Source organism: Diplotaxodon limnothrissa, linkage group LG8 (genome assembly GCF_057381915.1).
Source record: "Diplotaxodon limnothrissa isolate DT_005_m linkage group LG8, D_limnothrissa_male_GT1.1, whole genome shotgun sequence".
Taxonomy (NCBI): Eukaryota; Metazoa; Chordata; class Actinopteri; order Cichliformes; family Cichlidae; genus Diplotaxodon; species Diplotaxodon limnothrissa.
In genome coordinates, this window is record NC_140603.1 from 10387385 (window position 1) to 10399481 (window position 12097).

A 12097-nucleotide genomic window follows, 5' to 3' on the forward strand; every position below is an offset into this window, starting at 1 on the left:
CTTTGCTGATTTTGTATTCAGAGAGGATATGAAAATGAGAAATGCTACAAGAGCAAAGAGCAAACAAATTTCCAAGAAGTGTGTACGTGTTATACAGTTTTAAAAGAAATACATACAAATAAATGTAGACTTACAATAGGTAAAGGTTAAGAACTTGAACCTGAGGCACAGGTAAAAATGAAAGACTGAGAAATGTTCGAGAGAAGGAGGGAGGCAGAGTAAGCGACAGCCTCCTCTGCTCTTCAGTTGCCCAAACACTTCTTATTCTTGTGAATCCAGCTCCACAAACCTTAACTGTCATCTTTCTCTTTCTTCTTCAACTCCTTTTCTTTATATTCTTTCTTTTTATTACTATGCATTTTCTCCTTGTGCTCCACCTCCATCTGTTCTATCGCCATTATTTTGAAAACCCTGGAGCATTTTTTTTGGGATGTTCTTTCTTAAGCAGCATTCCTGCAGCTCTTGATTCTTCTGCTCCAGGTTTTCCTTCTCCTTTTCAATTATTTCTTGTCATGCTCACGTTCTTTCTACCGTACGTTCCCGTCTTCATATTTTTGCTGCAGTTCCTTATACTTTTCTCTCACTTCTTTATTCAGATGCGGTTCTTCTATCTGCCAGACGTTTTTGGACTAACACATTCACGGTCTTCATCCTTTGCTGTAACAAATCCCCTTCTGTGTTTTATATGTGTACTTTGGATCACTATCTGCTTGGCCGAATGGCAGCATTTGGCAGAAAGTATTTTGGAAGACATCCAGGTAAATATTTCCATGTACTGCATAGGTGATGAAGCGGACGACACATTGACAGACAGCAACAACATGCTGCAATCTAAAGCCCAAGGACAGGACAATCACATTTAAAATTGACACTGGTGCTGATATGACTGTCATTCCTGACCATGTATTCAATGTGATGTTCACAGATGTAAAACCAGCTCTTTAGAAAGAAAAGATGCCCATACTTGTACAAGGTTTTATACCACTGGGCATGCTAGGGTTCACAAACCTAACACTACAGAAAGGAGAGAAACCAATATTTGTGATCAGTAACCTGCACTCTCCTGCTCAGGGCTAGCGGGCTCAGCTAGTCGCTAGTGGCTAACAGCCCCAAGTCATGAAAATGTATCAGGATGGATGACCAGAGAGCAGATCATTAAAGCTTGGTAAAGCTGCACTGTGCAGATGCCTCCTTTGTTGTGCATGATAACCTCTAGTTAAAAAGAGCATAATTGGTCATTCCTGCAGCTTTAAGAAACAGTGTCCTCAGCAGGCTACATGAGGGGTAGCTAAATGCATGCAGAACATGTGTGAGCCAAAATGAGCCATTGCTCCCAACAAATCTACTGGAGAGACCCAGGTGAGGGCAGACCTGTTTACAATCAAAGGGAAAATGTACTTGCAGGTAGTGGACTGTTGAAATGATATGCTGAAATGGCCAACCTCCACCACATAAAGTTTCCTGATATCACTGTCCATCTGAAATCCATGTTCGGATGTGACGGGGTGCCTGAGATCTTAAGGACTGGCAATGGCCCACAGTTCTCAGCGGATGATATGCCAAACTTTGCTGATACATACAGTTTCAAACATGTGATCAGCAGTGCACAGTACCCACAAACCAACGGGGAGGCTAAACAGGCTGTTCAAAAAGACCAGATCAGTACTTCTGCATATCTTGTCGTCCCACTTACAAATGTGTTTTAGCCCAGCTCAACGTTTGATTTGGTGCCAGCTTGGTTCCACTGTGCTGACCCAGCAGTGCTTCCCGACAGCGCAGCGGTCACTGTAAAGGACAAAGAGAGAATGAATTCACATCAGAGATTCTTCAACAGGCATCACTGTGCACAGGAGTTCAGTTATCCCCCCACGTGGGAACAGGCGTGGTTGAACTGCACTCTAGTTCCTTCCCTACAAAAACCAACACCTGGAACTTTTCCAAATAGCCCCACAGTCATAACCAAGTCAGGCAGAGCAGTTTTGAAACCACAGGACTGGACTGAACTTGTAGACAACTGCGCAAACAAGAGTTTATCCTTAGTTTGAAAGATAGAACTCAGTGGGAAAGCTACTGCATTATGATGAAACTTGGGCTGTTGTTGGGCTGTTGGGCTAAAAAGTTTGTTATCTTCAAAAGAAACAAAAGAACAAAGCAGCGTTCAAGTTAAGCATCTGTTCAACAGTAACCAAATCCAAAGTCAAATATTTTATGTTCTCCTTAAAAAGGGAGCTGGTGAGATGTTGGTTATGTAAGGAGGCCCAGAGGATTTTGGGTAACGTTGTTTTTGTTGTAGTAGGGGGCTCCAGTTCTAGTAGCCTCACATTGCAGGAATGAAGGGAGCCTTATACAGTGAAAACCTATAAAATATAAACTCAAGACTCTGAATCAACTTCATATATTATGTCTGCTTCATTTGTCATGAAATAACAGAACAGTCCTCACCTTTCCATGAAACTGAAGTAATTGTCGTCCAATTACCTATGAACCTCTGAATGTCAATACACACTGAAGGTAAAGTGGAAGAACTTAAAATCCATCTGGGGCCCCTGACTGAAGGGTGTCTCCTGGCCGGGTGGGTACCTAAAGAACAACCTGACTGATCCTGCCAGCAGCATGTGCTTGTCTTTGTTTAAGTACATGTGGTGATTACAGTAAAACTGTGAATGGTGCATAAAATCATTTATGGTTCCTTTGATTTCTCAGCCATTATTTGAATTACAATGGCAATCCGAGGGCTAATAAGTATAAAGTTTAAAGGAAAGCTAGATAGAAATCCAGACTTAGAAATCTAAGTGCACCAAACAGAAAATCCGGGGCTATGTATAAAAATTGACCTATTATTTTTTATTTGGTTTGCAGAACAATCTTTACCATAAAATAAAACACTGAATACTCTACAAATATAAATCCAAATAATCTGAATCAATAACTACATTACACACATCCATAAATACTTTTTTTATTTACTTTTACCTAAATGCATCTGTTTGTCTTTCAAACTAAGAATTAGCATGTCAGTTTGGCTTTCTTTATTAAAAATCACATAAAACATACTTTATTGGATTAATTATATTACAAAGAAAAAAGACTGTAGTATTGCAAACATCAGACCGAAGTGAAAATCACATAGAAAAACGCGCTTCTTTATTTTGGAGACATACCTAATAATACCTATATAATACCTGTAGCTCCGTGTGTCCTGAAGTACACGCAGTTGAACACTAGAGGGAGACAGAGACTGCGCATGTGTGACAGAAACAGTTCTCAGAAGTGCAAACACATTCTGCACTTCAAGTTAAACAGCATACCTATTTTTGTGGCGAAGGCAGTGTTTTACAGGGATATGCGGGCAAAGCTCCGCTCTTATTTCTCCTGTTACCGAAGCGGGCTGAGCCCGTGGGAACGGCGTAGCGAAGGAAGTGGGTCTCTGCGTCCCACGCAGAGGAGGGTTTTCCGGTTAAAGTTTCCTTTGTGATTCGGGGGTGGCGCTGTGATGCCAAAGGCGTTTATCCTCACAGACACAACACACAAATGGCGAACATTATGAGTAAGCATAAAAATACGAATTCATGGTTTGGACTTAGAGCAGCAGCTTAATTTCTATTCAGCGAGAGTAACAGCCTGGCAGATAACTGATCGTAGGCGTTGGCACTTAGGGGTGATGTTGTAATGGCATGCTAACGGTTGCTAGCTAACTTGGGGTGTCTGTGTCTGCAGTCAGCAGGGGAGTCGAAGAGTTTTCAGCTAAAGCCGGTGTCAGCGTTAAATACTTTATTGTTGTAGTTGATAGCGTTTCACGTCCAGTATGTCGCGTGTGTCCGCTTTTCTATAGCAGCCCGACTTTGGCTCGCGTATTGAATGTTTAGGTTCACTCCCACCCAGACAGGCTAACAATAGCTTAGCATGCCTGTGTGTTTTGGACAGTGACAGCTGCAGGCTGCGGCCCCATGACATCTGTGGAAAGGCCTCCTGAAACGTGGATTTCTTTAGCCCATCTTATCAGTTGTCATGAGTCTTGTACTATTGTAGATCTTTTTTCTTTTCTTTTTTCCCTGCACATGCCCTGGTTACTGTGATACAGCTGCTCAGCATCATAGTACGTACAAGTAGTGGATCAGAAGAGCAAAGGGGTATAACAGACTATTTGTACTGAAGCTTTGTTCTTATTTTGCTTTACAGGACCGTTCAAAGCTCTGTCCTCCTGAAATGGGAAAACCCCCCTTCCAGATTTTGTAACACAGGTAAGCAACAAGCCTTGTTCACATCTGGCCTAGTTTATGATAAGCCAGGTTGCAACCACATCCTTTTACCTGTTTGCTGGGGAACTGAAAAGCTCTTGTAATTCTTGGTAGCTGGTTTCCTGTGACTGATGGTGAAACAGCCTTGGCTGTCAGGACGTGTGTGCCTCGCAGTGTGTACCAGTGTAATGATGATGCATATCTGAAAGGCTAGTGTGGGCGTGTAGGGAGGAATGCTTCCAGTGTGTTTCAGCATTTGAATGTACTATTCAGCAGAATAGCACATTATGCATGTTTGAACAGCAGCTGTTTGTTGGGGAAAGTAGGGATGAGGCAACTGTGAAGATCTGTCGTATTCATTTGTGATTTGGAGGTTAATTTAATGTGTGACACTTGATATTTAGGTCACTGGCTGTTATTGTATTAAGCTAGCTTTTGTGTGAGGCATCGACAAAAGCTGCAGACATAACACCTCGCAGTTTTTCTCATCTGTTGTCGAGGAGATAGGCATCTCAGAGTGGTGTACTGAGACAAAGATCACACATCAGATTGAAGAAGCAAGTGCATGCATTATCTTGCTTGTCTCATCATGTTGGCTTACGCTGTTATTGAGCTCATTTAGATACAGCTCTAAATAATTTCTTTATACAATTACAATACAAGATTTAGTCTCAATTATTGAGTTAATGTTATTTTAGCAACATTGTCAAGGTTTTCTGAGTCTTTCTAAACCAGTTTTTGGATTTGTTTTCTCTGGGTGAGCAGTCAGGCTGTCTAGATAGACTAGTTTTGGCTGTTGTCATCTGTAAAATGATTACAAATCAGGTCAAAAAATCATTGTTAAATATCAGGTGATTTTGACAGCTGGACAGAATGGTGAAAAAATGCTTATGCAGTTTGATTTCTGTCTGTAACATGTATACACACTGATACAGGGTTATTTGGACCAGCTATATAATTTGTTTAAATAATTGTCATCTTATTAAATCATATTAAATTATAATATTTTGCTAATTTTTAGCTGTATTTTATTAGGTCCATCATTGACTAGTAATGAGAGAATCTGGTTTATAATTTGTAAAAGCGGGTTGTGTTAGCCTCGTGATAGACTGGCGACCTGTTTCTCACCCTTTCACAGCTGGGTTAGACCCTAAAATTGGATGGATGGATGCTCTGCATAAGGTGCAGATACTTACTGAGTAAAAGCCTTGTGCCAGATAAATGACTGAACAATATGTTTAGTTGTTTCTTTAGAGGATCTCTTGTCCATTTGTTGAACCCCCAACTCTACCATCTTGGACAGTAGCTGCCAATGTGAACCCGCTCGTATTCTCAGATGGATAAAAATTTTATTAAAATCAGTTTGTGAGGAAACTCAGCCCCACAGATGAGAGAAGACAGATTTTCAATCCAGTTTTAACAACTCAAAATTATTAGTATTTTCCATAAAAAGTAACACTATTCACATACATTCTGATAGGTTCACATATTTTTTTTATCTCTCTGTTTTAATTGACTTAAAAATAGCATTTGATAGAACACAAATGTTATCTAAATGTTTTATGTCTGTCGCGATCAAACGTGCAGTGATCCAGTGAGATCAAGAGAAACTTTAGTGTCGTGCGGTTAGTGTGTCGCTATTCAGACGTGTGAGCTTGTGTTTGATTGTGAGAGAACGAGAGGAGCAGCATCTCAGACAACACTGCCTCATTGTTTGCAGCCCCGCTGTGCAGTAATGACAGAATCCCCATCCGAACCCCACAGCTAGAAAACACATATTTGCAGAGAGCAAGAGGGAAATCAGCACACAGCACAGCAGCAGGTCCTGCCTTTGTAAACAACCATTAGCGAGTAGCTGTCAAAAGTTACCGGGCCTGCTCAGTCCAGAGGAGTGCTTGAGAAAGGAACCAGTTACACCAGGCTTGTGCCAGCAAATCAGGAAAATCTCTTCCATTACATGGGTTTGAATGGTTTGACTATTCACAGGAAGGTTAGCCTTCAGGCTTCGCTTCTTCACACGCTTAACCAGTTTGTTATAAATGTACCTGCCAGTCAGAAAGCAACAGCGATTTTAAGAATTTTTTTTGCCCCCAACCATTACGCCAATGAAGTGTTAATCGCATCAAGAGCACATTTTACACAATTGCACCTGTTGCATCACTTTCACACTGTAAACACAGCAATAGTCACCTAAGCTTGATGGAGAACCAGAAATGGAGTAAAGTTATTCAAAAGTCAGTGACATGTACGACTTTTGGCTCATTACCGAGCAGTTTAATGCTCTGTGTGTTTGTGCTTTGCATAAAATTTCCATGGAAACATTAGAAGATATCCATGCTAATAATATGATAATGAATTGCATTTATATAGTGACACTTGTCACTAAAGCCAAGTAGCCTGAGCTAAACTGAACGCTTATGTTGCTAAAAACAGGTTTAGCTTGTTTAAACCCGCACATTAGTTTAGGTTACATTAGCATTATTCCCATCGCTCATTACAGGTTTACAAGGAGTGGGCAGCCTCAGATAGGGAAGTGTCTTCTGAACTCTTTGTCTCGAGGCTCCATTTAGTCCAAATTGACTATATGGAAGCATTTAAGTTTTTTATACACTTCCTCAACTCAACGTTCAACGTTACTTTAACTCTTCCCAAGGAGGGACTTTGCCTCTCTGCAAGTGCAAGGCAACACACAGCTAGACAGGCACTTTTTTTTCTTTAATAGCTTCCTTTATGAGATACCTCGAGCTCTGATGGCGACTCGTTACCCAGGCTAAATGTATGGAAATCGTGCTGAGGTTGTTAAGAAGTAAAAAACAAAACAAAACATAAGCTGCCTTTTTAGAACAGCGGCCACAGCAACAGTTGTAAAAGCTGAAACATGCAAATTCTTCCGTGATGGCTGATTTAATCCCTGGTCTACAGTCCAGCATTCTTTCTCTTTCCCAAGTTATTTGTGTATGAAAGAGACAGGCAGTCAGACTGAACGGTTTCTGGGACTAGGACTCAGGTTCCTGGAACTATGTTTTCCAGACTTGTCAAAGCCTGTGAACATGTCTGGAGTATTGTTTTGTTTTTATAGCGTGGCATAGTTGAGGGTTCCTCTAACTACATAAAGGACAAGCTGAACACTGGAATTTCTTAAATCCAATTCTTAGTAATTCATTAATAGATTTGTTTTTAATGGGGAAATGAATTGCAATTGGAAGAATGGAGGTCACTGCGGCTTCAGCAATTAGACCAAGGGAATATTATTCATGTTGCAACAGCGCTTCATAGTCAGTATAGCTCAGAAAAGTACAAACTGACTCAGTTATGAGCCACACTTTAATTTGTTTATTCATTTCCTGTGTAGAGCTACATGCTACAAAAAAATGGAAAAAATAGATGTGTGTGTATATATAATCCTGTTTGGTCAATTCCTAAATAAAAACTGCATACATATGCACTAGTTGCAGTAATCACTGTCCCTTTATATGGAGCTTTCTACTCTGTGTCCTCTGATTATTTCACGAGACATTACACTTTCTCTTTCCCTTTTGAAAAAACGATTCCAGGTCTTTCTGTCACCTTGGCATCGATGGACTCACAGAAAGGGGAGGAGCCAAATCCTGGCAGTATGGAAGTTGCCAGTGTGCCAGGCTCGGCCTCGAGCCCCCAGAGCGACGCCGTGACCAGCGAGCTTCAGGAGCTCTCCCTTCAGCCTGCTCCCAATCTGCTGCCTATACAGGAGCGCAAGAATGGTGAGACAGTGACGCGCATGACCTTTGTGTTTTTCAGCCACCACCGCTTCAGTTTGATGCTAGGTTTTGGATAAAGAAACCACAGCAGACATCTTTCACGTGGCACAAATACATCCAAAGCTACGACTGTTATTTTAATTAGACGTTTTTACACATAAGAGCTTGCTCTCCAAAACGATAAAGAAGTTAAAAAGGTTCTAAAATCCAGCTTTTATGAATTGATACCATTTTACCATTCACTGTGCCAGGATGTTTGATTAAATCACACACTAAGTATTTTATCACAGCTGCATGTAAACAGAGTTAAATGCGATTCAGATCTGTAAGATTGTGGTTTAAACACGTCAGTTTCTCTTCATAAACTTACCTCTGCCTGCTCTTTCTGTGCTACAGCCCTGCAGTTTCTGAAACGCCAATTAGTGACATAGTCGATGGAAGCGTTGCTTTGATAGAGTGCAAGATTAAATTTTAGTGAACAGACCCACCTGACCCCCCCAGTCATATTGCAGCCACCGCGTCTAACAACTTTTCTGGCGTAAAAACGTGGTATAAACACTTCCTTTGAGCATGTCACACCAGGTTTGCTTCAGTAATTGTGTCCTTCTGTAAAAATTCACGCTTATGTGCAGGGCTGCTTTTCAACATGTATGTTTTCTGCTCATTTTTGATGAAGTAGTATTCTGCCCTACTGCCTGACTCTTGGCTCTCACCACGAGTTTTTGTAAAGCAGTTTTAAAAACACTTTGTCCCTTTGTTGTCTTGTAGCGTCACACTGTTTGTTTGGGCTTTTCTGCCATTAGATGTTTGCCATTATATACATTACTATTATGTCAAAATGAATAAGTGTTGTATTTACAGTTATCCCTGTTGGCTTTTCAGAAATGTCCTTTTTCTAGGATGATGTGTAGGAAACGCTTGACAGCAGCACTCTTGCTTCTGCCCCAAGTTAAGATTTTGTCGAACACTTCTCATGCCTGATAGAAGTGAACATAAAATCCTCCAAGCAAAGAAAAGGTGTGCTTGGGGAATATGTTACGTAAGTTGAGGACACGTGGAAGGTGTGGAAAGCACTTGTCTGGGAGGCAGAAGTTAAATGTCAGATGCGCCTGTACCTCTTGGTCATTAGTCAGTAGAGAGATTAGCTCACCATCGAGGGCGTCTAAAGGCAAGCGAGAGACCGAGATTTAAGTTCTGACGTGGTACTACGTGTATGTAAAAGACTGTGTGCACTGAAGTCTCCAGAAGGAAGGGAGTGAAGAAGCTTCTGTGCCTAATTGGCTTGCTCCTCAGCTTTGACCTCCCGCTACAGTAGATTAGAGTGTGCTGCATGTTTGCTCTGTGGAGTTAACGCTCTGTAGACCCTTTTTATGTCTGGAATTAGGATAGAGCTTGGAGTATTTTGTTCTTCTGAGTTACTTGAGCATCTTCCTTTAGTCACAGTGGAAAGGTTACGTTTGCTGGATTAATGTCTTTGATTTGTTTAAGGTCATAATGCTAAATTACAAGTGAAGCAGCGCTTAGTGGCATAGTGTCAAGAAAATGCTTGGTAGCTAAGAGAGCAAAACTTGAGCTGTTTCCAAAAAGGTATAAGTAACATTTTCTAGTGAATTTCTTTAAAAACGTATCCGTTTGTTACAGTTTCAAAAGTAACCAGAAAATACTTAGCAAAAGTCAAAGTTTGTTAAAACATTTTTGTAGCTAAGAGTCATCGACTTCTTCTAGTTTTCATCCATTCTTTCTGCAAAGGGCTTCTGCTCTCTCTTGACCCATCTTGCATGCAGTGCTATTTATGTCCATAGTCCTCAGTGGACTATGAGGGAAATGGCAAAACCTTTAGCTTGCACCTCTTGAAATAGTCCATTGTGGATTTTACTTTGTAAGCGAAGACATGCAGCTGGTCATCTGGTAGGGAGTACGCCTAGACTAGCTGGTGTTTTTTAACCATAAAGTGGGCTTGTGCTCTTGTGGAGGGCAGAATGGAAGCTATGGGGAGAGTTGAAGCCAACTCATCTGAGATCTTGTAGAAGCAAAGGCGGCTGTAGTCAAACACTAATAATCCTTCTGCGTGTTTATCTATGGAAACCTTGTTATGCCTTTTAGAAAGATTTTGCTGACCAAAGACTCATTTTCTGTCATCTTGGCTTGAGCTGAACTAAGCTGTGAGTAAGGTTGAACTTATAGGGATGGCTGTGAGCGCAGGGCTATAAAAGGAAGGAGGAAGTATCTAATTTATAATACAAAACAAAACGAAAGCTATCGGCTGATAGCCCAGCCCTACCTTTGATCATAGAGCCCCACAAAAAATCTATTTCAGCTTCATCAGTCCACAACATTTGTTTCCAGAATGTATTAGAAGGTCAGTCAAACACACTCACACATGCATCTTGCCATATCAGAATTTTCAGCCATATTGGCCATTGTTCCCAGCTGGGCGTTGGTCACCCATTTACTTGGAGGGAAAGTTAGTTGACTTGGTGTTGATTTGTGTGGAGATGAAGGTTAGGCAAGGTTGGATCAGTCAATGATTTATAAATCAACAGTGGGAGAGAACAATGCACAATAACACATACAATAAAAATCTGAGTTACAAAGTACAATGGAAAACAGAGTTAAGGCAGTAGACGACTAACTTTTAGAGTGCACTGAAAGCAATAAGATAAGAAACTTCGTGTTTCTTGAACATTATTTCAAATATGTTTATGTCGGTACGGAAGTATTTAAGAGTGACTCTGTGGCTGCTTGTCCCAACACCCTGTTTACTTCACCATCTCGCAGCCTCAGGCCATCACTCCCTTATTTAAACAACCCCTGCTCTTCTTGGCCTTCTCCTTACACTTCAGTGTGGTAGCCAGGAGCAAGCATGTTGCTGCAGACACCCCTGCAGCTTATCTAGATGCCTTTACAGCACTGCGTGTGATTGCATGCACATTTCTGCACACGCACATGTGTTGCAGTGGAAGCGCAGAACCTGCATTGGGAAGGTTAGCAAAGCTTTATCTCTGATACCAGGTTGTACAGTATGCTAACTGTACTGGATGAAGGCTGGGACATTTGTTGTTAAACACGGCGTAGAGATAGGTGGCATGTTTTTCAGGATGGTCAGGTCTGTATACATTAATGCTTATGCAAGAGAGAAGAATAGGGAGCCAGCTCTGTTTTTAAGGTGGAAGGCTGATATAAACCAAGACTAGTCTTGAAAGCGTTTTACATTTCCTGCCTTCCCAGTTGCAAACTTGTCTCTGAGGTTTTCTGTGCCAAAAAACCTGGTTATGCTATGATAATGGAATTGAGATCATTTGAAACTTTGAGCTGGAAAAACTTGCTTGAGTGTGGGCTGCGAGAGCAACACGAGAAGGAGGATGGGGATGTCGTAAAGAGCGGGGGGAAGAAGGGAGGTCATGTCTGAAATGGCTGTATTGCATAATTTCCCAGAGAGGGAACAGAAGGATAGTGAAGGAAAGTGGAAAGGAAGAGAAGAGGGGGTGTGTCACTTGGACTTGAGGAGGTGAGGTTTGGAATCGGCTTGTTTTTATTCTTGTTTTAGAGTGCAGAGGAGTGACCAAAAGTTTCCCTTTTCTTTTTAAGAAGAGCTTAAAACTCGTTCACGGAACAGTGTATGGGTGGATCTTGTTCTTATCCAGGGAGCAATAAGACACAGACGCACAGACCTACACACGCCCTTTCTGTTGGGGCGTGCATGCACTTGTAGACAAGACAGTTCAGAGAAAAGGACTGTGAGGTGGAGTACCTGTGGAGTACCAGCTCCCTGTGACAGCATTACTGTGGCTTTTCTGCTGTCGGACTTCTCCTCAGACTCCTGTGTTTTCTCAAATGAACAACGCTGGCTGTCTTTGGAATATGAATCCATAATCTTGCCAGGAAGGTGAAGTCTCCCTTCAGCATGGTGCAGAGGGATATGACTATCCAGTCAGGTAAAGCCCATTTGAGTCTCTAGTCCTCGTGCATTTTGTTTTAAACTTAAGGAAACAATTGAAAGTTTGGTCTACCTTAAGATGGACCTTAAGGTGAAATACATATGAAATCTTTAATCATGCAAAGTGCCACCTTAGATTTTAGCTGCAACGCTGCAACCTTTTGGATATATATAATCATGTGTAT

At 41.3% G+C, this 12097-nt stretch overlaps 1 protein-coding gene across 2 annotated transcripts in view; it reads left to right on the forward strand.

Annotated features, from left to right (window-relative positions):
- The first annotated feature begins 3348 nt into the window (after positions 1 to 3348).
- The window catches only part of mrtfab (myocardin related transcription factor Ab), a 41285-nt gene continuing 32536 nt past the window's right edge, over positions 3349 to 12097 (forward strand). The window contains exons 1-3 of one of the 2 annotated variants that reach the window (XM_085361246.1): positions 3349 to 3547; positions 4180 to 4241; positions 7793 to 7978. In XM_085361246.1, the coding sequence (XP_085217372.1) occupies positions 7816 to 7978 (163 nt within the window). In that variant the 5' untranslated portion in view covers positions 3349 to 3547; positions 4180 to 4241; positions 7793 to 7815. The remainder of the gene's footprint in view (positions 3548 to 4179; positions 4242 to 7792; positions 7979 to 12097) is intronic. The other variant, XM_085361250.1, reaches the window with a different exon arrangement.